We start from the raw sequence: 23,838 nt of genomic DNA, 5'->3' as shown, positions 1-23,838 counted from the left end.
AATGCAAAGGATTTGTGTGTATTAATTTTATATCCTGTGACTTTACTCTATTCATTGATTAACTCTAGTCATTTTCTGGCAGAATCTTTAGATTTTTCTATGTATAGTATCATGTCATTTGCAGACAGTGAAAGTTTTATCTTTATTTTCAATTTGGATTTCTTTTATTTCTTTTTCTTCTCTGATTGCTGTGGCTAGGACTTCCAACACTATGTTGGATAATAGTGATGATTGTGGGCACCCTTCTCTTTGTTCCTAATCTTAGAGGAAATGCTTTCAGTTTTTCACCATTGAGAATATTTGCTTTGGATTTGTCATGTATGGCCTTTATTATGTTGATGTAGGTTTCTTCTGTGCTTACTTTCTGGAGAGTTTTTATCATAAATGAGTGTTGAATTTTGTCAGAAGCTTTCTTTGCCTCTATTGAGATGATCATATGGTTTTTATCTTTCAGTTTTTTGATACGTGGATCACATTGATCTTTTTGCATATATTGAAGAATCCATGCATCCCTGGGATAAATCCCACTTGGTCATGATGTATGATCCTTTTAATATGTTATTGCCTTCTTTTTGCTAAAATTTTGTTGAGGATTTTGATATTGGCCTGGAATTTTCTTTTTTGTGGTGTCTTTGTCTGGTTTTGGTGACGGTGGCCTTCTGGAATGAGTTTGGGGTTTTTCTTTCCTCTGCAATTTTCTGGAATAGTTTTAGCAGGATAGGTGTTAGTTCTTCTCAAACTTTATGTGGGATTCACCTGTGAAGCCATCTGGCCCTGGGCTTTTGTTTGTTGAAGATTTTTGATCACAGTTTTGATTTCAGTGCTTGTAATTGGTCCATTCATGATTTCTGTTTCTTCCTGGTTCAGTTTTGGAAGGTTTTTCTAAGAGCTTGCCCATTTCTTCCAGGTTGTCCATTTTATTGGCATATAGTTAGTTGTTGACTCTTAAGATCCTTTGTATTTCTGTGTTGTCTCTTGTAAGTTCTTTTTCATTTCTGATTTTATTGATTTGAGTCCTCTCCCTCTTTTTCCTCGATGAGTCTGGCTAGTGGTTTGTCAATTTTGTTTATCTTCTCAAAGAACTAACTTTTAGTTTTATTGATCTTTGCTATTGTTTCTTTCATTTCTTTTTCATTTATTTCTGCTCTGATCTTTCTACCTTCTGCTAACTTCAAGGTTTTTTGTTCTTTTTCTAGTTGCTTTCGGTGTAAAGTCAGGTTGTTGATTTTTTGGTTGTTGTTGTTTTTTGAGATATGCTTGTATTGCTATAAACTTTCCTCTCAGAACTGATTTTGCTGCATCCCACAGGTTTTGGGTCATTGTGTTTTCATTGTCTTTTTATTTCTAGGTATTTTTTTAAATAACCTTTTTGATGTCTTCAGTGACTTGTTGGTTATTTGGAAGTGTGTTGTTTAGCCTCCATGTGTTTGTGATTTTTACAGTTTTCTTTCTTTTCTTGTAATTGATATCAAGTTGCATAGCATTGTGGTCAGAAAATATGCTTGGTACAATTTTAGTTTTCTTAAATTTTCTGATGCTTGATTTGTGACCCAAGATGTAATCCATCCTGGAGAATGTTTCATGTTCAGTTGAGAAAAAAGTGTATTCTGCTGTTTTGGGATGGAGTGTCCTGAAGATACCAGTTAGCTCCATTTGGGCTAGTATGTGATTTAAGGCTTGTGTTTCCTTATAAATTTTCTGTCTGGATGATCTGTCCGTTGGTGTAATTGGGGTGTTAAAGTTCCCTTCTATTACTATATTACTGTCAGTTTCCCCTTCTGTGGCCATTAGTATTTGCGTTATGTATTGAGGTGCTTCTGTGTTGGGTGAATTAGTTTTTATAGTTGTTACATCTTCTTGAATTGGTCCCTTTTTCATTATGTCGTGTCCTTCCTTATTTTTTGTAACAGTTTTTATTTTAGTGTCTGTTTTGTCTGATATAAGTATTGCTACTCCCACTTTCGTTTGATTCCCACTTGCATGGAATATCTTTTTCCATCCCTCAACTCTCAGTCTGTACGTGTCCTTAGGTCTGAAGCGGCTTTCCTGTAGGCAGCATATACACAGGTCTTGTTTCTGTATCCATTCAGCCAGTTTGTGTCTTGATTGTAGCATTTAATCCATTTATATTTAAGGTAGTTATATATATGTTCCTAATGCCATTTTCTTAAGTGTTTAGGATTTATTTTTGTGAGTCTGTTTCTTCTCTTGTGTTTCCTACTAGAGAGGTTCCTTTAGCGTTTGTTGTAAAGCTGGTTTGGTGGTGCTAAATTCACTGAACTTTTGCTTGTCTGTAAAGCTTTTGATTTCTTCTTCAAATCTGAGTGAGGTCCTTGCTGGGTAGAGTACTCTTGGTTGTAAGTTTTTATCCTTCATCACTTTAAATATATCCTGCCACTCTCTCTGGCCTGCAGAGTTGCTGCTGAAAAATCAGCTGTTAACCTTATGGGGATTGCTTTGTATGTTATTTTTTGCTTTTCCCTTGCTGCTTTTAGTATTTTTTGAGTTTAATTTTTTTTAGTGTGATTAATATGTGTGTTGTTGTATTTCTCTTTGGGTTTATCCTGTATGGGACTGTCTGGGCTTCCTGGACTTGGGTGCTTATTTCCTTTCCTATAGTAGAGGAGTTTTCCACTATAATCTCCTCACATATTTTCTCATACCCTTGTTTCTCTTCTTCTGGAATGCTAATAATTTGAATTTTGGTGCATTTATTATTGTCCCAGAGGTCTCTGAGACTGTCGATTCTTTTATTTCTTTTTTCTGCTCCTCAGCAGTTATTTCTGTCATTCTGTCTTCGAGCTCACTTATCCATTCTTCTGCCTCAGTTATTCTACTGTTGATTCCTTTTAGATTATTTTTAATTTCAGTGATTGTGTTGTTCATCTCTGTTTATTTTTATTTCTTCTAGGTCTTTGGTAAATGTGTTAAATGATTCTTGTATTTTTTCTGTTTTTGATATTTTGAAACTTCTTTACTGTCATTACTTGAAATTCTTTTTCACATAGGTTGCCTGTTTCCTCTTCATTTATTTGGTCTTGTAGTTTTTAACTTGCTCCTTCATCTGTAACATATTTTTTTGTTGTTTCTTTCTTTCTTTCTTTTTTTTTTTTTGATGGTTGGGACTACGTTCCTGTGTCACAAGTTGTTTAGCCTTAGTTTCCAGCAGTGGAGTGTTCAGGTAGTTGGGGGGAACTGGGTCTTTGTTTTGAGATGTGGACCTTTGGGAAACCTCACTCTGATTAATATTCCCTGGCACCTGAAGTTTTCTCTGTTACTCTAGCCATTTGGACTCAGCACTCCTGCCTCCTGGAGCTCAGTCCTGAACTGGGATTCCACAAGCCATGGTTGTGGAAAAGAAAAATGTAGAAAAGGAAGAAAAAGAAAAAAAAAAAGGCAGAACAATAACAAAGAATAGAAAATAACCTCAGAAGTGTGAAACTGGACTCTAGTAGCAAAGTGAGAGAAGAAAAATAATTATATCTATAAAAATAAAAAATAAGAAAAAACAAGAGGGGACAGAAAAATAATGAAGATTAAAAAATAATAAAATAAATTTAGAAAACTAACAAATAATAGAAAAAACAAGAATATGTATGAAACAACCACTGGAGGGTAAAACCAAACTCTGCTGGTAAACAGTAAAAAAAAGTGTTGAAAAAAAAAAAACCTCAAAACCAGAAAAAACCTTGAATGTGAAGGGCTGTGCTTAGGTGAGGGATGACTTATATGGTGTTGTTTGGGTGGAGGTGGGATTTAGCAGGGAGTGGGGTCCTGATTCAGGACCTAAGCCTCCAGAAAAGACCCTAGAGAGGGGGCTCTACCCAAACTGAGAAAGCCTCTGCAGTGCCTCTGTGTAGAGTGTGGCAGGTGGCCTGGACTCCACCCAAGTTTCTGCAGTGCTTCCTGCTTCAGGGTGGGGAGGATAAACCTGGGTCTCCAGGAGGCTCCCTGGGGCCGAGTGGGTAGCGGAACACCAGTTGGATTCCCCTCTCCTCCCCATCCAGAGGGACCCTCCTCTGCTGGCTCTGCTTTGTCTTCCTTCCCTTCTGCATTTGCAGGACCTACATGGGCAGTGGGTGCCCTCGGAGGTGACCCTGGAGGGAGAGGGGTCCTGAAGAATAGAGGGGGCCCCTGGAAGGAGGAGGGAGCCAGAGGGTAGAGAAAGAGGTCCCAAATGGTGGAGGGCCCAGTCCAGAGGGCAGACAGAGCCCCTGGTTGGGGGATGAGGGCCCACAAAGGACAAGGACCTTGGAGGGGAGAGGAAACTGGAGAATAGAGGGGGACCCTGAAGGGTGAGGGGCCACCCGGATGGCCGAGGACTTGGCCTGGAAGGAGGAATAAGCCCTGGAGGGAGGAGAGAGGCTGGAGGGGCCCCCCGCCGAAGGTGGAGGGGGGCCTGGAGGTGTGGTCTTAGGAGGCCCTCCAGGGCCAAGTGGGCAGGGGGACACTAGGCAGTTCCCTGCTACTGGAACCCTGCAGGTGCCTCCCCAAGCTGGGTGGTCTTCTCTCCTTGCAAGAGCCTCCCTCCCCTGTTTCACATCTATAGGACCCATCCAGGTGGATGAGTCCCTGAAGAGCAAAATGGGCTTTTTTTTTCCCTCCCTGTACATCATGTGGGGTCTTAGTTCCCTGACCACATACCAAACCCATACTTCCTGCAGTGGAAGCACACAGAGTCTTACCCACTAGACTGCCAGGGAAGTCCCAATGGTATTGTGTTTTTAATTTTAAATTCTAATTGTTCATTGCCGGTATGTAGGAAACCCACTGACTTTGCTCTGGTTTTGTTGTTGTTGTTTGTTTTTTTAAATGTTCAAGTATCACCAAAAAATATCCATCCACTACTTTGGGAAACTGGAGTATTGAATTCTAATTATTGTTGGATTGTCTCTTTTTTCCTTCAGTTCTGTTAGTTTTTCCTTAAGGTATTTTGGAGCTCTGATGCGAAGTGAATATATATTTTGAATTATTAGATTATTCTTGGTGGATTGACCCTTTTATCATTCTGAAATGTTCCTCTTTCTTTTTAGTAACCATTTTATTTTAATACATTTTTATATAGCGGTAGCCACTCTACATGTTTTATGATTATAAACCTGCTTTTCATCCTTTTACTTTCAGCCTGTTTGTATTTTCAGCCTAAAGTGTGTCTCCTGTAGAGAGCATATAGTTGAATCTTGTTTTTCATGTAGTCTAACACAACTATATATCTTTGATTGGATTGTTTAATTCACTCACATTAAATGCTGTTGATATGTTTTGATTTATATCTACTGTTTAATTTTTTGTTTTCTATGTATCTCGTGTCTTTTTGTTCTTTTAGACCTTCTTATATTGCCATTTTTGGTTTTAAGTAGATATTTTTCTCTTGTGTTGATTGAATTCTAATGATTTTTAAAGTTATAATTACTGAGTTATTTTCTGGGGCTTACAGTATACACTGTTAATTTATCAGAATCTGCTTGAGATTCATTAGGACTAAATTCCAGTGAAATATAGAAGGTTTATGCCAATATAACCCCATTCCTTACCCTGCCCCTTTAATGTTATTACTGTTAAACATATGTCTGCATATGTTACAGATATATGTTACATACCAAGTGATGTATTGTAAGAGTTAATACCTTCTGTAATAGGTTTTTTGAAGAATCTGAGAGAAGGGAGAATAACAAGCAGATGTTTTGTAGTTAGTTATATGAAATTTCTTTTGTCTTCTTTTTTTGTACTCATTTCTTCCTTTTGAGTTATCATCTGGTATTATTTCCTTATTTTAGCACAGATCAGTACCTGTTGATCTCCTTTGTGCTGTCATTGTCAAATACATTTCTGTATGTTTATGTGCCCAACAGTACAATTAGATATATATTATTTCATACAATTGTGTTTTTTTTGAAATAGGAAAAATTTCACTTTATTGTCACATTGAATTTTAGTACTTTATTTTTTCCCCTTTTCCTTCCTTCCTTCCTTTCTTTTGCTGTCAGGTCAGCTGTGGCATGCGGGGTCTTTCGTTGTAGCACACAGACTCTCTCTTGTTGTGGCGCACAGGCTCAATAGTTGTGGCCCACAGGTGTAGTTGCTCTGTGGTGCGTGGGATCCTAGTTCCCTGGACCAGGGATTGAACCTGTGTCCCCTGCATTGCGAGGTGAATTCCCAGTCATTGGCTCACCAGGGGAGACACTGAACTTTAGTACTTCTCTGTACAAGAAAAAAGAAACTGAGTCATGGTCATGAGTTCAGGATTATATATGCTACATTTTGCCTTGTTATAATACAGCTGTGGCTCTATGATAAATATAAATTGGGGACATAGCTTGTAAGGTCATGAGTTGAGGATTATATATGCTGCATTTTGCCTTGTTATAATACAGCTGTGGCTCTATGATAAATATAAATTGGGGACATAGCTTGTAAGCCAAAGCTAATTTGCATAACTGTCATGAGGGAAAAAAGCATTAAATGCATTTCTGAAATAAGTATTTTCATTTAATTCAGAATGTCAAGACAGCATTAGGCATTGGCCTTGTTTCAAAAAAGTTTAAATGCTAAGCTAGCTAAATAACCTTCTTGAAAGGTTTAAACACAATTGATAAAGAAAATGTTTTCCCTCTAATCTCAGTCTTACATAAGTGAAAGAGATGAGGGGAAAATGTAGACAATTTCTTTAGCGTATATGGCTAAGTACATCAGCCTCCTTAAACTATAGTGTCCGTTACTGACTTCATTAAATTGAGCTGGGCAAATATCAAAAGTTATCCACTTTATAAACCAAAGACAGCAATTTTAGGGTTACGGTAAGTAAAAAAATTTTGAAACACTTGAAAAATGTTTGACATTAGAGAAATCATCTCTTCATTATAAGAAAGAAAGGCATAACAGAAAGTAAAAGACATTTAAACTAAACTGATTTTCAGTCCTCTTTGAACAAGAGAAATAGAAAATAATGGTTGATTACTAAACTTTGTGTTTTAATCAAACTAATTAATTACAGTGATTTTAAATGGCTACTGCCCATCTGACTAGGTGGTGAGCTTGACAGTTTTGAATACTTTTGTAATGAGTATTTTTTAAAACACAAAGACACTAAAATGATCTGGTCTTGCAGTGTTTATCTTAATGCATTTTGCATTTCTTTGCCAATATTGTAGTTAAGGATTTTGTTCCAATCAATCTTAGTGTGAGTAATTGGGAACCGTTGAGGAAAGTTGTGTATGACATTGTCTGATAATTTTCACTATGACAGTTTGATATTCATTCTTTTTAGCCTCTTCAATCTTTATAAATGCATTTGCTGTTTGCACCTCATTAGACACTGTTAGGGAATCTTGTATATCTTTATGACTCATAGCTGAACCTTACCATTTTCATAATAATGAACCTGAATTCAAGATGCCAGGCACCTGAGTAGTTGAAGGAATGATTGTAAACATCCACTCTGACCTCCAGTGACCATTCCAAAAGTCTTTTGCTTGAAATTAATGGCTTTCTATGCATGCAATAACTGTTTGCTGTCCATCTATTTGTTTTAACCATATACAGTACTGACACAGAGTCAGACACGACTGAAGTGACTTAGCAGCAGCAGAGAGCAATTATTACTGAAGTTTGCCATGGTTCAGTTGCATTTTCTGCTTCATACAGTGTTGGATCAGTTGTGTCCTTTTTTAAGTGATCAAGTTTTTTGGTTCCAAAAACTTTCCCTTTTCCAAGTTACCATGTTCTCTTTTCAATACCTGATTTTCATAACCTTCAGTTTTTACTGAGGTAAACTGGTATGCATGGGTTGCCCCTTCCCTCAGAAGAGTGTCATTGTTAAGCAATAACAGAACATCATTAAACACCTCGTTAAATTCTCCAGGAGGGGCATGAATGATGAATTTTGCTGCTATGCATACCTTCTCATCAGACAACTGCTCCTCCAGATCTGCTGTTTTCCTTTCGGTGGCAAACTAGGCTGCCTGTGTTGACGGTGGCAGTGACAGCCTGCCTTACCCCTTTCCGCCTGGTCTTCCTTGCTGCACATCCTGCCAGTGAAGGCTTTTCAGATCGTCAGAGGGAAGAAAGGAGAAGTAGTACGCAGTTACACTGTCTTTTGCAGTTAGCTGTGTAATTGCTTTAATTAATTCTCTGTTATTTTGTGTAAATTTCAGGTACTCTCTAGTATCATCCTGAAGCATTTCCCTTAGTATTTCTTGTAAAAGAAATAAAGAAATTTTCTGTTTAGGTTTATCTGGGGATTGAAAATTTTTAAAAAGAATTTTAATTGTGATAAAATACATATAATATCTTAATCATCTTAACCATTTTAAAGTGTATAGTTTGATAATGTTAAATACATTAACCCTGTTGTACAACCAGTGTCCAGAACTCTTTTCATTTTGCAAAACTGAAACTCTGCAACATAAACAATTCCCCATTTCCCCTCATCTCAGTTCCTAGCAACCACGTTTCTGCTTTGTGTTTCTATGAATTTGATTACTCTAGATACCTCTTTTAAGTGGAACCATACAGTATCCATGTGACTGTCTTATTTTCACTTTCATCCTCAAGATTCATCCATGTTGTAGTAGTGACCCGATTACCTTCCTTTTTAAGTCTGAATAACATTCCATTGTATGTATGTACAACATTTTGTTTATCCCTTATCAGCTGATAAGACACTTGGATTGCTTCTGCCTATTGGCTGTTGTGAGTAGTGCTGCTGTGAACATAGGTTTGCAAATATCTCTAGACCTTGCCTTCAGTTCTTTTGGATATATACGCAGAAGTGGGATTGCTAGAACATGGTGGTAGTTCTATTTTTAGTTTTCTGAGGAACCTCCCTACTGTTTTCCATAGTAGTTGTATCATTTTATAGTTTTACCAACACTACACAAGGGTCCCAGTTTCTCCACGTCTTTGCCAACATTTGTTATTTTTTTTTCTCTCTCTCTTTTTCTTTTTTTTGATAGTAGCCATCCTGATGAGTGGGCTTCCCTCCTAGCTCAGTTGGTAAAGAACCTGCCTGCAATGCAGGAGACCCTGGTTCGGTTCCTGGGTCGGGAAGATCCACTGGAGAAGGGATTGGCTACCCACTTCAGTGTTCTTGGGCTTCCCTTGTGGCTCAGCTGGTAAAGAATCTGCCTGCAATGCGGGAGACCTGGGTTCAACCCTGGATAGGGAAGATCCCCTGGAGAAGGGAAAGGCTACCCACTCCAGTATTCTGACCTGGAGAATTCCATGGACCCTAGTCCATGGGGTCCCAAATAGTTGGACACGACTGAGTGACTATCACTTTCACTATCCTGATGAGTATGAGGTATGCCTTACTGTTTTGATTAGTGATGTTGAACATCTTTCCCTGTACTTAGTGGCTATTTGTATATGTTTGGAGAAATGGCTCTGCAAGTTCTTTGCCTATTTGATAATAGGTTAATTGGGTGGTTTTTTGTTTTGTTTTTGAGTTTTACTGCTGCTGCTGCTAAGTCGCTTCAGTCGTGTCTGACTCTTTGCGACCCCATGGACTGCAGCCCACCAGGCTCCTCCATCCATGGAATATTCCAGGCAAGAGTACTGGAGTGGGTTGCCATTGCCTGCTCCATTTTGAGTTTTAAGAGTTCTTTATATATTATGACTATTAATCCCATATCAGATATGTGATTTGCAGATATTTTCCCCCATTTTGTGGTTTGCCTTTTTACTCTGTTGGTGGTGTCTTCTGATACACAGAATTTTACAGTTATCATGAAGTCCAGTTTGTCTGTTGTTTTCTTTTGTTGTTTGTGCCTTTGGTATCATATCCAAGAAATCATTGCCAAACCTACTATTGTGCAACTTTTGCTCTGAGTTTTCTTCCAAGAGTTTTGTAGTTTTAGGCCTTTAAGTCTTTGATCTGTTCAGAGTTGACTTTTTTTATATGATGTTAGGTGAGTGTGTAACTTCATTCTTTTGAATGTGAACAGCCAGTTTTTCCAGCAGTGTTTGTTGAAAAGTGAAAGTGAAGTCGCTCAGATGTCCCTGACTCTTAGTGACCCCATGGACTGCAGCCTATCAGGCTCCTCCGTCCATGGGATTTTCCAGGCAAGAGTACTGGAGTGGGGTGCCGTTGCCTTCTCCGGTTTTGTACTGTACTGCAGCGGAGAAGGCAACGGCACCCCACTCCAGTACTCTTGCCTGGAAAATCCCATGGATGGAGGAGCCTGGTAGGCTGCAGTCCATGGGGTTGCTAAGAGTCGGACATGACTGAGCAACTTCACTTTCACTTTTCAATTTCCTGCATTGGAGAAGGAAATAGCAACCCACTCCAGTGTTCTTGCCTGGAGAATCCCAGGGACGGGGGAGCCTGGTGGGCTGCTGTCTATGGGGTCACACAGAGTTGTACACGACTGAAGCGACTTAGCAGCAGCACCATGAATTCAGACTGAAAACCTGAATCAGTACTGGTTTATGGATCAAATTCTCAGGGAAGTTCTTTTTAACTCCCTCCACTCAGTGCCAAGGTTGAGAAGTGGAAGTTTCTTCTCTGTCCTTTTCTGTGGGAAAGTTTATTTCCCTTTTAACTTTATGTTTGATATTTGTTGAAAAGACTATCCTTTCCCATTGAATGAGCTTGATACTTTTATTGAAAATTATTTGACCATATATATGTGAGAATTCAATGCCAAAGAATGCTCAAACTACCGCACAATTACACTCCTGTCACATGCTAATAAAGTAATGCTCAAAATTCTCCAAGCTAGGCTTCAGCAATACATGAACCGTGAACTTCCTGAAGTTCAAGCTGGTTTTAGAAAAGACAGAGGAACCAGAGATCAAATTGCCAACATCCGCTGGATCATGGAAAAAGCAAGAGAGTTCCAGAAAAACATCTATTTCTGCTTTATTGACTATGCCAAAGCCTTTGACTATGTGGATCACAACAAACTGTGGAAAATTCTGAAAGAGATGGGAATACCAGACCACCTGACCTGCCTCTTGAGAAGCCTGTATGCAGGTCAGGAAGCAACAGTTCGAACTGGACATGGAATAACAAGACTGGTTCGAAATAGGAAAAGGAGTACATCAAGGCTGTATATTGTCACCCTGCTTATTTAACCTCTATGCAGAGTACATCATGAGAAACGCTGGACTAGAAGAAACACAAGCTAGAATCAAGATTGCTGGGAGAAATCTCAATAACCTCAGATATGCAGATGACACCACCCTTATGGCAGAAAGTGAAGAGGCACTAAAAAGCCTCTTGATGAAAGTGAAAGAGGAGAGTGAAAAAGTTGGCTTAAAACTCAACATTCAGAAAATGAAGATCATGGCATGCGGTCCCATCACTTCATGGGAAATAGATGGGGAAACAGTGGAAATAGTGTCAGACTTTATTTTTGGGGGGCTCCAAAATCACTGCAGATGGTGATTGCAGCCATGAAATTAAAAGACGCTTACTCCTTGGAAGAAAAGTTATGACCAACCTAGATAGTATATTCAAAAGCAGAGACATTACTCTGCCGACTAAGGTCCGTCTAGTCAAGGCTATGGTTTTTCCTGTGGTCATGTATGGATGTGAGAGGTGGACTGTGAAGAAGGTTGAGTGCCAAAGAATTGTTGCTTTTGAACTGTGGTGTTGGAGAAGACTCTTGAGAGTCCCTTGGACTGCAAGGAGATCCAACCAGTCCATTCTGAAGGAGATCAACCCTGGGATTTCTTTGGAAGGAATGATGCTAAAGCTGAAACTCCAATACTTTGGCCACCTCATGCGAAGAGATGACTCATTGGAAAAGACTCTGATGCTGGGAGGGATTGTGGGCAGGAGGAGAAGGGGACGACAGAGGATGGGATGGCTGGATGGCATCACGGACTCGATGGACGTGAGTCTGAGTGAACTCCGGGAGTTGGTGATGGACAAGGAGGCTGGCGTGCTGCGATTCATGGGGTCGTAAAGAGTCGGACACGACTGAGCAACTGAACTGAACTGATGTGAGAATTTATTCTTGGGATCTCTTTGCTCTGGCTGATACTCCCAATACTGTGTTGATTAGAAATGGCAAGAGAAGGCATTTTCGCATTGTCCCTGGTCTTAGAGGAAAAACTTTTCAGTTTCAACACCATTGAGTATGATATGAGTTAGTTGTGGGTCCTCATAAGTGGTCTAAGTCATGTTTGACTGTTTGGAACCATGTGGACTGTATCCCACCAGGCTCCTCTATCCATGGGAGTCTCTAGGCAAGAATACTGGAGTGGATTTCATGCCCTTTTTTAGGTTCAGTTCAGGAATACCTTTGGGAAGTCCCATTATATTGATTAGTTTCCTTCTGTTCCTTATTTGCTGAGTGCTTTTATCATGCAAGGGTATTGAATATTCAGGTGCTTTTTCTGTGTCAGTAAAGATAATCAGTGGTTTTCTTCATCCTGTCAATGTGAAGTATTGATTGATTTTTATGCGTTGAATCATCCTTGCATTCCATGGTTAATCCCCATGTGATCACGGTGTATATTTCTTTTAATGTGTTGTGAATTCTGTGTGCTAACATTTTTGAAGGTGATTGAAGCGATTTGGTCCTTGGTTTTTCTGTGTTGGCAAGTTTTTGATTACTGATTCAATCTCCTTGCTAGTTATACATTTCAGATTTTGTATTTTTTCATTGTTCAGTCTTAGTAGGTTGTATCTTTCTAGGGATTAATGTGTGTCCTGTTTGTTGGTGTGCAGTTGTTCATAATGGTCTCTTATGATCCTTATTTTGTGGCATTGGTTGTAATATTCCCTCTTGCAGTTCTGATTTTATTATTTGAGTCTAATTTTTTTCCTTAGTCTAGCTAAGGGGTTATCAATTTTATCAGTTTTCTGAAAAAATCACTTTTAGTTTCATGGTGTTTTTTCCTTGTTGACCATTTCATTTATCTGTGCTCCAATTTTTGTTATTTTCAGCTTTAGGTTTTAGTTTTTCTTTTAGTTTCTTGAGGTACAAGTTAGATTGTTACTTGAGATCTTGCCTTTTTTTAAGGCATGCCATTTATAGCTTAAACTTCCTTCTTAGTACTTCTTTAACTGCATCCATACATTTTTGTGGTATTTTGCATTTTCATTTTTGTCAAGGTATTTTCTGATTTCCTTTATGACTTCTTGTTGTTTAAGAGTGTAGTGTTTAATTTCCACATATTGTAAAATTTCCAGTTTTATCTTAGGCTGTTTATTTCCAGTTTCATTACATTGTGATTGGAAAAGGTACTGTGTATTATTTCAGTCTTCTTGAATTTGTTCAGACTAGTTTTATGGCTAGACATGTGTTCTGTCCTGAAGAATGTTTCATGTGTAATTCAGAAAATGTATTCTGCTGTTTATGGATGGAGTATTCTATATATATCTGTTAGGTGTGATTGGTCTATAGTGTTGTTCAATTTCTGTATTTTCTTATTCTTCTGACTGGTTGTTCTATGCATTATTGAAAGAACATTATTATGTTGTTGTGTATTTCTCCCTTCAGTTCTTTCAACATCTGTCTCATTAATTTAGGAGCTCTGAGGTTTGGTGCAGAAATACACTTTTTATATCTTCTTGGTGAATTGACCCTTTTATCATTATATGACATACTTCTTTGTCTCTTGTAACAGTTTTTCACTTAAAAGTCCATTTTGTCTGAAATTAATACAGCTGCTCCTGTGTTATTTTGGTTACTGTTGCATGAAATATCTTTTTTTTATCCTTTTAATTGATATGCATCCTTAGATCTAAAATGTTTCTTTGATAGGTAGCATGTAGTTGGAAGACCACTGAAGACCACAAACTTTTAATATTAAAAGCTAATCAGGAAAAAAAAAAAAAAAAGCTAATCAGGGAAGGACTCTGAAAGTGTTTGTTTATACCAGAAGGCATTTAACCTCAGATCAGAGTTGGTGATGACACCTGCTTAGTTTTAAAGCATTCATCTTAAGAATTCTCTTTCAAGTGTTTGGGTTATACCAATATCTGAGGCAACTGTGGGAAAACTGATCAAACATACGGGAATGTATTAGAAATTAATTTCCTTAATGAAGTCTATAAACCATCGGGTAGGTAATAAAAATAAGTTCTGGGAAATGTATTTTTTAATAAAAACTTTTCCAATGAGCCCACTCACTGGAAAAGACCCTGATGCTGGGAAGGATTGAGGGCAGAAGAAGGGGGCGACAGACGATGAGATGGTTGGATGTCATCATGGACTCAATGGACATGAGTTTGAGCAAACTCTGGGAGATAGTGAAGGATAGGGAAGCCTGGCATGCTGCAGTCCATGGGGTCACAAAGAGTCAGACACAACTGAGCAAATGAACAACAATAAGAACTTTTAACATTTAATTTTAACTTTTAAGATTTTTTTAGCTGATAAAAGTGAGAGTGTGTTCTTTTTTCTCACACACTGGGTTAGTTTGTCCAAGTGTTGGTTTCATAATATTGTATCATTAGTGTTCTACAAATATCCTAGGGCATTGAACTCTCTTTTTGTAAGCTAATGTGAATCAGCTATTTTCAAAGGCAAGACCCTGTGCTGTACACCCAAGCATTATTTAGTTGCAGTGAATAGCCATTGTGAACGTTCATTTTGGCATTCTTCTTTCTTGGAGGGCTTAAGGAATACTAACTGTGTCAAAACATTGGCTCTATTTTTATTTATTTAGGGATTTCAAATTGCCAAAATGAATTTGCAAAATGCCTTTCTTTGCTTTTTGTTCTTTATTCATCAGAAAATGCCATTGAAGCAAGGTGGGTGTGCCCCATGGTGTTCTACCTTTTGAGAAAAACCTCTTGAAAGAATCTATACCATAGAAATCTCTTTAGTTATTGAATAGATTTTTGAGTTAAGCTTTCCTTTCTCATCAAAAGCACATTGTTGTATGTGCTCTGTAAAAATCTTTTGTTAGTGTAGTAACTTTTAATTCTGGGGGAAAAAATTACCTTATGATCTTGAGTTTCCTTCAGAGGTTCTTTGACATTTGTGGTTTTGTGAGCATGCATCTTTTCTTGACTCATAGCTGCCTATTTTATTTTTATCAATCTCTTCTTTTTTTATGGACATTATGTCTCTTTTTAAAAAGTCTCTTTAAGAGTCTGAAGTATTCTCATTTTGAAGTCTTTTGAAATACCTTTGAAAGTATAGTTTGTAATTTCATTTTTAGCAAGAGTGTTGCTTTGTTTTGTCCTTTGGTACATTCTTCTCTACCTGGTGTTTTTCTGGTTGTCTCCACCTTGCCCCTTGCATCTCCTTTAAAAGGAGGTTTTACACTGGAAGCTTTGGGTTCTTACTCTCCAAGAATATTGGGGGAAATCTCAGTAACCCATCCTGAACCAGTATGTGACTTCGCGTGACTGAAGTCATTTTTGTTTGATTGCTTCGGATCTTTTCCATGTGCATTGCTTCAGTTTTTATTGCCTTCTTTCACAAATAGGAGAGCCCTGCTTCAACCTCTGATTATGCAAAATGAGCCCAACTTTGTCCTCATTTTCCATGTTCTCGGATGATTTTAGTTTCTGTTATTAGGGTTAATTTCTTAGATGTCTCAAATAGTAAGGTTGTGAAATAGGTAACTTGCTTGTTTCTACTTGCTTCTTTTACTTCTACAAGTATGTGTGCGAAGTCAGTTCAGTAGTGTCCGACTATTTGCGAGCCCATGGACTGTAGCCCACCAGGCTCCCCTGTCCATGAAATTTTCCAGGCAAGAATAGCAGAGTGGGTTGCCATTACCTTCTCCAGGTACAAGCATAGGAGGTTAACGAACTGGTGTGATTTGTTGGAATCTGCCAGGTCCTTACTCTGTAACCAAAATCACTATTTCCTTATTTTTTAAAAAAATTAATTAAAAAATAAATAAGTTTGGCTGCACTGAGTTTTGTGCATAGGCTTTTTCTAGTTGTGGTGAGTGGGGGCTACTGTCTAGTTAGGTTGCACAGGCTTCTCTTTGTGGTGGTTTCTCTTGTTGTAGAGCATGGCTCTAGGACGTGCCAGCTTCAGTAGTTGTGACACAGGGGCTGTAGAGCTTGGGCTTAGTAATTGTGGTGCATGGGCTTAGTTGCCTTCTGGCATGTGGGATCTCCTTGGACCAAGGATCAAACTCACGTCTCCTGCATTGGCAGGCGGATTCTTAACTACTGGACCACCAGGGAGGTTGAAGATAATAAGTTGGACAGTGATTATGAAATCTAAATGTTACATTTGTGAAAGTGCTTTATAAACTGACAAACATAATTTAAACGTTAAATTTGTTTATTGTTTAGTCATAGGGATTGTGTTATTACTCTGTTTAAATCTGCCTTTGATTTTCAGGTTCTTCCATTGACCTATCATCTATGGCAACAGCCATTATATCAAAACGATAGTGGAGCACAGATTTCTGATACTAACGTGGCCTCTTTGGAAAATATAGCTCCTTGGGGTTCTGGGGATGATCAGGTATGTCTTGTCTAACTGGAAAACTATCTTTCTTTTGATAAACAGCGTGAGAAATTCTGATTTAGCTATGAAGAGTGGAAAGAGGTGAACTAGTTTAATATTCCACTTTTCTAGTAGATCTTTGGCAGCCTTAATTATATAGAACAGCAGTTTACTTTTTTTTTGGTCTCAGGATTCCTTTACATTTTTCAAAAGTGTTTTAAAGAGTTTTCGTTTATAAGGGTTGTCTATATCAATAACCTCAGATATGCAGATAACACCACCCTTATGGCAGAAAGTGAGGAGGCACTAAAAAGCCTCTTGATGAAAGCGAAAGAGGAGAGTGAAAAAGTTGGCTTAAAGCTCAACATTCAGAAAACGAAGATCATGGCATCTGGTCCCATCACTCCATGGGAAATAGATGGGGAAACAGTGGAAACAGTGTCAGACTTTATTTTTGGAGGCTCCAAAATCAGTGCAGATGGTGACTGCAGCCATGAAATTAAAAGACGCTTACTCCTTGGAAGGAAAGTTATAACCAACCTAGATAGCATATTCAAAAGCAGAGACATTTGCCAACAAAGGTCCGTCTAGTCAAGGCTATGGTTTTTCCAGTGGTCATGTATGGATATGAGAGTTGGACTGTGAAGAAGGCTGAGCGCCAAAGAATTGATGCTTTTGAACTGTGGTGTTGGAGAAGACTCTTGAGAGTCCCTTGGACTGCAAGGAGATCCAACCACTCCATCCTAAAGGAGATCAGTCCTGGGTGTTCATTGGAAGGATTGATGCTAAAGCTGCAACTCCAGTACTTTGGCCACCTCATGTGAAGAGTTGACTCATTGGAAAAGACCCTGATGCTGGGAGGGATTGGGGGCAGGAGGAGAAGGGGACGACAGAGGATGAGATGGCTGGATGGCATCACTGACTCGATGGACATGAGTTTGAGTGAACTCCGGGAGCTGGTGATGGACAGGGAGGCCTGGCGTGCTGCGATTCATGGGGTCACAGAGTTCGACATGACTGAGCAACTGGACTGAACCTGAACTGAACTGATATCAAGTTATTAAAGTTAAGTCATTCTAAGAATATTTATTTTAAAATAACAAATGTATTATATATTAACATAAAAATGTTTTAAAATGAAAAATTACTGTTTTCCAAAGCAAAAAAAATTGGTTGAAAGGATGACATCGTTTTACATTTTTGCACATCTCTTTAATGTTAGCCCTACTAGAAGACAGTTGTTGTATTAGGGTTCTCCAGAAAAATAGAACCAATAGGAGATAATGCATGTGTATTTACAATAGTGTTAGCTGCTCAGTTGTGTCCAGCTCTTTGCAACCCCATAGACTATAGCCCGCCAGGCTCCTCTGTCCATGGAATTCTTTAGACAAGAGTATTGGAGTGGGTAGCCATTTTCTTCTCCAGGGGATCTTCCTGACCCAGGGATCAAACCAAGGCCTCCTGCATTGCAGTCAGATTCTGTACTGTCTGAGCCACCAGGAAAGCCCACATATATACAGCATGTATATATGTGTATATATATATGTATATGTATGTATATATACACACATATATACTATATATGTATGTATATATACACACATATATACACACACACACACACATATATATATTTGTGTCTGTGTGTATTATAAGGAATTTGTTGCAGGAGTGGAGACCCCCTTGTATGGCCCAAAAATGGGCTCTTGTCTAAATACTTGGATATTAATTATCCGGGGAGACACACATGCAGACAAAGCAAGAGGTTTTGTTGGAAAATCACCCAGGTGGTGAGCAGGATGGTAAGGGGACCCTAGAGAAGTATGCCATGAGGCTTGCAGCCTCTGGATTTATGGTGATGGGGTTTAGTTTCTGGGTTGATCATTCTGTCTCAGGGTCCTTCCTGGTGGTGTGTGCCTAGCTCAGCCGAGAGAAGGATTCTGGGAGGTTGGTAGGATGTTTGGGCTGGTGTCTCTTATCTCCTTTTGACCTTTCCCAAACTTCTGCATTACTTACCAGGATCTCCTATTGTTAAGATAACTCATGCAAGTGGCTGGCCACTTGCCTGGTCATGGCGGGCAGTTTCAGTCAGCATCTTAGCAAATTTGCTCATGTGATTATGGAGGCTGAGAAATCCCAAGTTCTATAATGTGGGGACCCAGGAGCGCCGATAGTTTAATTCCATTCTGGACCTAGGAGCTGACTGATAGTATATGTTCTAACCCAAGTCTAAAGGCTCAATGACAGGCCAGCGGATGGTGTAAGTTCTGTGCCAAGTCTGATTCCAAACGCAGAAGACTGATGTCCCAGCTTGAAGACCATCAGACAGAGAGCGAATTATCTTTTGTCTAGCCTTTTGTTCTCTTCTTTTAGTGGATTAGGTGAGGCCTGCCCACATCAGGAAGGGCAGTCTGCTTTACTAAGTCTGTGGATCAAATGTTAATTTCATCCAGACATGCTCTCACAGTGCCCAGATTGTTTAACCAAATATCTGGGCACCTTGTGGCCCAGCCAAGTTAACACATAAAATTAACTGTCATAACTGAACTTTCAGATTTGCTTTCTACATTTAGTCCATTGGGATATATTGTTTCACTTAAATTATATGAAGAAAATCTAACCTTATATAGGTACATAGTTAGAAAATGGAGGCCCATGTCACTTCCCTGAAAGAATGTCAGTGACTCCTAGGGATCTTCGGAACAAATTTTGGGAACCACTAATCAAGAACATAGTAATAAACTTAGAGGAAATGGAAAAATTGTGAGCAGTTAGGAAAAAGCTCATATATGTTTGTAGGAGGAAAAAAATACAGTCTTACTCATAATGATTAAATATTTAAAGGTGATTATGTAATAACAGATATCAGATTTCTTCTGGTTCCTTCAGTTTTCTCTGAATTGCAGTTATTATCCATTGAATGCAAGATATAGAGGAAGGAGATTTACTGTCACCAAGCTAAAAGGGTTACGAGAAACCCTAACAAGAAAAAGCACAGTAATTGTGGCTGTTAAATGGAAGGGAGATTGTTATTTGTTGAATTGTGTCCCCTCAAATTATGTTACCTACACACATTTGAGGTTTTGACTTCTGTTTGGTATGTTGGAATATTTTGATTCTCATCTAGATCCGGGGCTTTAAATATACCTGTATACTTCAAGATTGCAAATTTGTATCTCCAGCCTTTACTTCTCCAAAATTTGTTTGTATTTATTTTATTGTCAGCCCTCTTCATATCTATCAAAAATATTTAGAGGTTTGAGGGCCTCTTTATATTAATTAAAAGGATATAACACTCAGGATCATAGCAAAATAAGCAGAAAGAAAAGAATGGTCAACAGATTTTTTTTTAAGTTTTATTTTATGATGGGAAATTATTGGAGTATGTTTGCATGAAGAAAGGAATTGTTCAGTAGGAAGGGAAAATGTGTGAAGGAAAGTGGGAAATCACATCTCTAGAAAAAAATGGAATGAGATGGGAAAGCCATTGATAGGTAGAGGGAGAGACAGTTTAAGTCATAAAATGAAAATCTGGGTTAGGTACTAGGGCTGTAGATGTCGTGATAGGAAAATAAGGGAGCTGCATCTGCTGCTCTTTGCTTACTAAAGTGGGAAATGAGGTCATCAGTTGAAAATGAGTAAGGAGAGTTCAGTAGTTCTGAGGAAAGTATAAAGTAATCATTTTGGCCAGTCAGCTTGGCAGGAAATTATAGTAGAACTTCCAGGCAGGGCTGAGTGCCTTTGAGGTTTAATGTTATCAATGTAAAGTAAATACTGTATATTAATGCTTATATATGAAATCTAGAAAAACCAGTATAAGTGATCTTACTCATAGAGCAGAAATAGAGGCACAGACATACAGAACAAACATGAATACCAAGGAAGAAGGGAGAGTGCTGGGATGAATTGGGGAATTGGGATTGACCCGTATACACTATTGTTGCTAAAGTGAAGTAGCTCAGTCGTGTCCGACTCTTTGCGACCCTGTGGACTCCAGCCTACCAGGCTCTTCCCTCCATGGGATTCTCCAGGCAAGAGTACTGGAGTGGGTTGCCATTTCCTTCTCCAGGGGATCTTCCCAACCCAGGGATTGAACCCGGGTCTCCTGCATTGCAGGCAGATGCTTTAACCTCTGAGCAAGAAGCTCACATTGTTGCTAAGTATAAAGTAAATAACTAATGAGAACCTACTGTGTAGCACAGGGAACTCTACTCAGTGCTCGGTGGAGACCTAAATAGGAAGAAAATCCCCCCAAAAAGATGTGTGTATACATATTGCTGATTCACTTTGTTGTACAGCAGAAACTAACACAACATTGTAGATCAACTGTTCACCTGTGCATGTGTGCTCAGTCACGTCTCAGTCCTTGTGGCCCCGTGGACTGCAGCCCACCAGGCTCCTCTGTCGTGGGATTTCCCAGGCGATAAAACTGGAGTGGGCTGTCATTTCCTCCTCCAGGAACTGAACCCAGGGATTGAACCTGCATCTTTGTGTCTCCTGCAGTGGCAGGCGGGTTTGTTTTTTTTTTTTTAACCACTAGTGCCCCCTGGGAAGCAAGATTTTTAAAATAAAAAAAATAAACTATACTCCAGTAAAAATTAATTTTAAAAAAATCTAAAGGAAATCCAGTCTGAATGTTTGTTTTCTTCAGCAGTGTGTTGTTGCTTGGATTAAGACAAGGAGAGATTCAATTAGAACTCAGCTTTTCCAGGCAGATAGGATGGTGGGGGAAAAGGGTAAGAAAGAAATGTTTGTGAAACTGTTGATAAAGATGACTGTGAACACTCATACTGTTCATGCTCAAACTACCGCTCGATTGCACTCATCTCACATGCTAGTAAAGTAATGCTCAAAATTCTCCAAGCCAGGCTTCAGCAATACGTGAACCATGAACTTCCTGATGATGTTCAAGCTGGTTTTAGAAAAGGCAGAGGAACCAGAGATCAAATTGCCAACATCTGCTGGATCATGGAAAAAGCAAGAGAGTTCCAGAAAAACACCTATTTCTGCTTTATTGACTCTGCCAAAGCCTTTCACTGTGTGGACCACAACAAACTGTGGAAAATTCTGAAAGAGATGGGAATACCAGACCACCTGACCTGCCTCTTGAGAAATCTGTATGCACGTCAGGAAGCAACAGTTAGAACTGGACATGGAACAACAGACTGGTTCCAAATCAGGAAAGGAGTACATCAAGGCTGTAAATTGTCACTCTGCTTATTTAACTTATACACGGAGTACATCATGTGAAATGCTGGGCTGGAGGAACCACAAGCTAGAATCAAGATTGCTGGGAGAAATATCAATAACCTCAGATATACAGATGATACCCCTCTTATGGCAGGAAGTGAAGAAGAACGAAAGAGCCTCTTGATGAAAGTGAAAGAGGAGAGTGAAAAAGTTAGTTTAAAGCTCAACATTCAGAAAACTAAGATCATGGCATCAGGTCCCATCACTTCATGGGAAATAGATGGGGAAACAGTGTCAGACTTTATTTTTGGGGGCTCCAAAATCACTGCAGATGGTGATTGCAGCCATGAAATTAAAAGATGCTTTCTCCTTGGAAGACCAACCTAGGTTATAACCAACCTAGACAGCATATTAAAAAGCAGAGACATTACTTTGCCAACAAAGGTTGTCTAGTCAAGGCTGTGGTTTTTCCAGTGGTCATATATGGATGTGAGAGTTGAAGTATAAAGATGGGAGAGTATAAAGTATAAAGATGTGAGAGTATAAAGAAACCTGAGTGCCGAAGAATTGCTGCTTTTGAACTGTGGTGTTAGAGAAGACTCTTGAGAGTCCCTTGGACTGCAAGGAGATCCAACCACTCCATCTGAAAGGAGATCAGTCCTGGGCATTCATTGGAAGGTTTGATGTTGAAGCTGAAACTCTAATACTTTGGCCACCTGATACGAAGAACTGACTCATTGGAAAAGACCCTGATGCTGGGAAAGACTGAGGGCAGGAGGAGAAGGGAACGACAGAGGATGAGATGGCTAGATGGCATCACCTAGTCGATGGACATGGGTTTGGGTGAACTCTGGGAGTTGGTGATGGACAGGGAGGCTTGGCGTGCTGCAGTCCATGGGGTTGCAAAGAGTTGGACGCAACTGAACTGAACTGACAAACACTTAAGAGTGGTAAAGAGGAAAATGCAGTTAAAAAGTGTTACTCAGTTGTGTCCAACTCCTTGCAACCCCATGCACTGTAGCCCGCCAGGCTCCTCTGTCCGTGAATTTTTCCAGGCAAGAATACTGGTGTGGGTTGCCATTTGCTTCTCCAGGGGATCATCCTGATCTTGGGATCCAACCTGGATCTCCTGCTTTGGAGGCAGATTCTTTACCAACTGGGCTACCAGGGAAGTGTAAATGTGATAGGATAGTTGTCTCCATAAGGTTGCAGAAATTATTGCAGTTTAGGAGCTAGAGTGATCTGTGGAGGTCAGAGTATGGACAGGAGAGCAAATGAGTATATCTTTCATCTGTAGTGAGGAATGAACTATGGGACAAAACTCAAACCCTGGTCAAAGGGGTTAAGAGATGAGTTGGGGACCTGAAATTTTGTTGTAGTGAAAATCTCAAGATGACTGGAATTCCCTTGCTTTCAAAGTTATTCATTGGCCCCCTATTCCCTATTGAATTGAATACTCTCAAAAGAAAAAAAAAAACATTCTCACATTCCTTTTTATTTTTCAAGTATGAAAAATGTATAAAGCATGTTTCCAATAGCAATTTGATGTTACGGATTTGACTAATTTATCTGACATAGATGGGATTGGTATATTTTGGAATGCCAAAGGTCTATTATTCGGTAAGCCATAGATGGATAGTGTTAATATTTTAGAATATTATTCTCCAGTATTATTTTTCTCTGTATATTTGTTGTTTTATAGCTGATATTAGGAAGTGGATAGTTGTGTATCCTTTTTTTTTAAAGCTCACTCTTAAGCACATTTGGTTAGAGAATTTTAACTAATGGAAATAATCCTTTAAAATTTTGTTGAAATTGTGAAATCGTCCTAATTATATATTTTTATATGTGGGTCATTTTGGAATTAAAAAAATTGATTTGGTTAAGGAAGAAAATAATGAATATCAGTACATTATGTATCTAAGCCTGTTAATAGCCCTCAATATAATGTCATTGTTTCATCTTTTTAAACAGATAGGTTAAAATAATTCATTGTTTAACAAAAAAATTTTGTTTGTATAATTAATGAAAAACTGCAAGTAGAGGAAACATGGTAAAGAGACAAGCAGAAATAAGTTAGAAAGTAGAATTGTTACACTGAAGATAGAAAAAATGTATACATTCCTAGCAAATCCAGTCAACGAAAAAAAAAAAAAAACCACCGTAATGAAATAGACTTAATACAAACCTATCAAAGCTTATGGAGTTGAACTGGAACTAAGAGGAAATCAAGAATGTATAATAGTACCAACTATCAAAAAGTTTTCTGGAT

The 23,838-nt window shown here is 38.8% G+C and overlaps 1 protein-coding gene and 1 pseudogene across 6 annotated transcripts in view; one reads left to right on the top strand and one right to left on the bottom strand.

Moving 5' to 3' along the window:
* The window catches only part of ALMS1 (ALMS1 centrosome and basal body associated protein), a 183,995-nt gene that overhangs the window by 12,906 nt on the left and 147,251 nt on the right, over positions 1-23,838 (top strand). For all 6 annotated transcript variants that reach the window (XM_040223844.1, XM_040223841.1, XM_040223843.1 and 3 more), the window contains exon 2: positions 16,269-16,394. In XM_040223844.1, the coding sequence (XP_040079778.1) occupies positions 16,269-16,394 (126 nt within the window). The remainder of the gene's footprint in view (positions 1-16,268; positions 16,395-23,838) is intronic.
* LOC120851769 lies at positions 6,983-8,180 on the bottom strand (annotated as a pseudogene).

The sequence above is a fragment of the Oryx dammah genome, unplaced genomic scaffold (assembly GCF_014754425.2).
Source record: "Oryx dammah isolate SB20612 unplaced genomic scaffold, SCBI_Odam_1.1 HiC_scaffold_25, whole genome shotgun sequence".
NCBI lineage: Eukaryota > Metazoa > Chordata > Mammalia > Artiodactyla > Bovidae > Oryx > Oryx dammah.
This window is presented reverse-complemented; position numbering and strand designations above follow the sequence as displayed.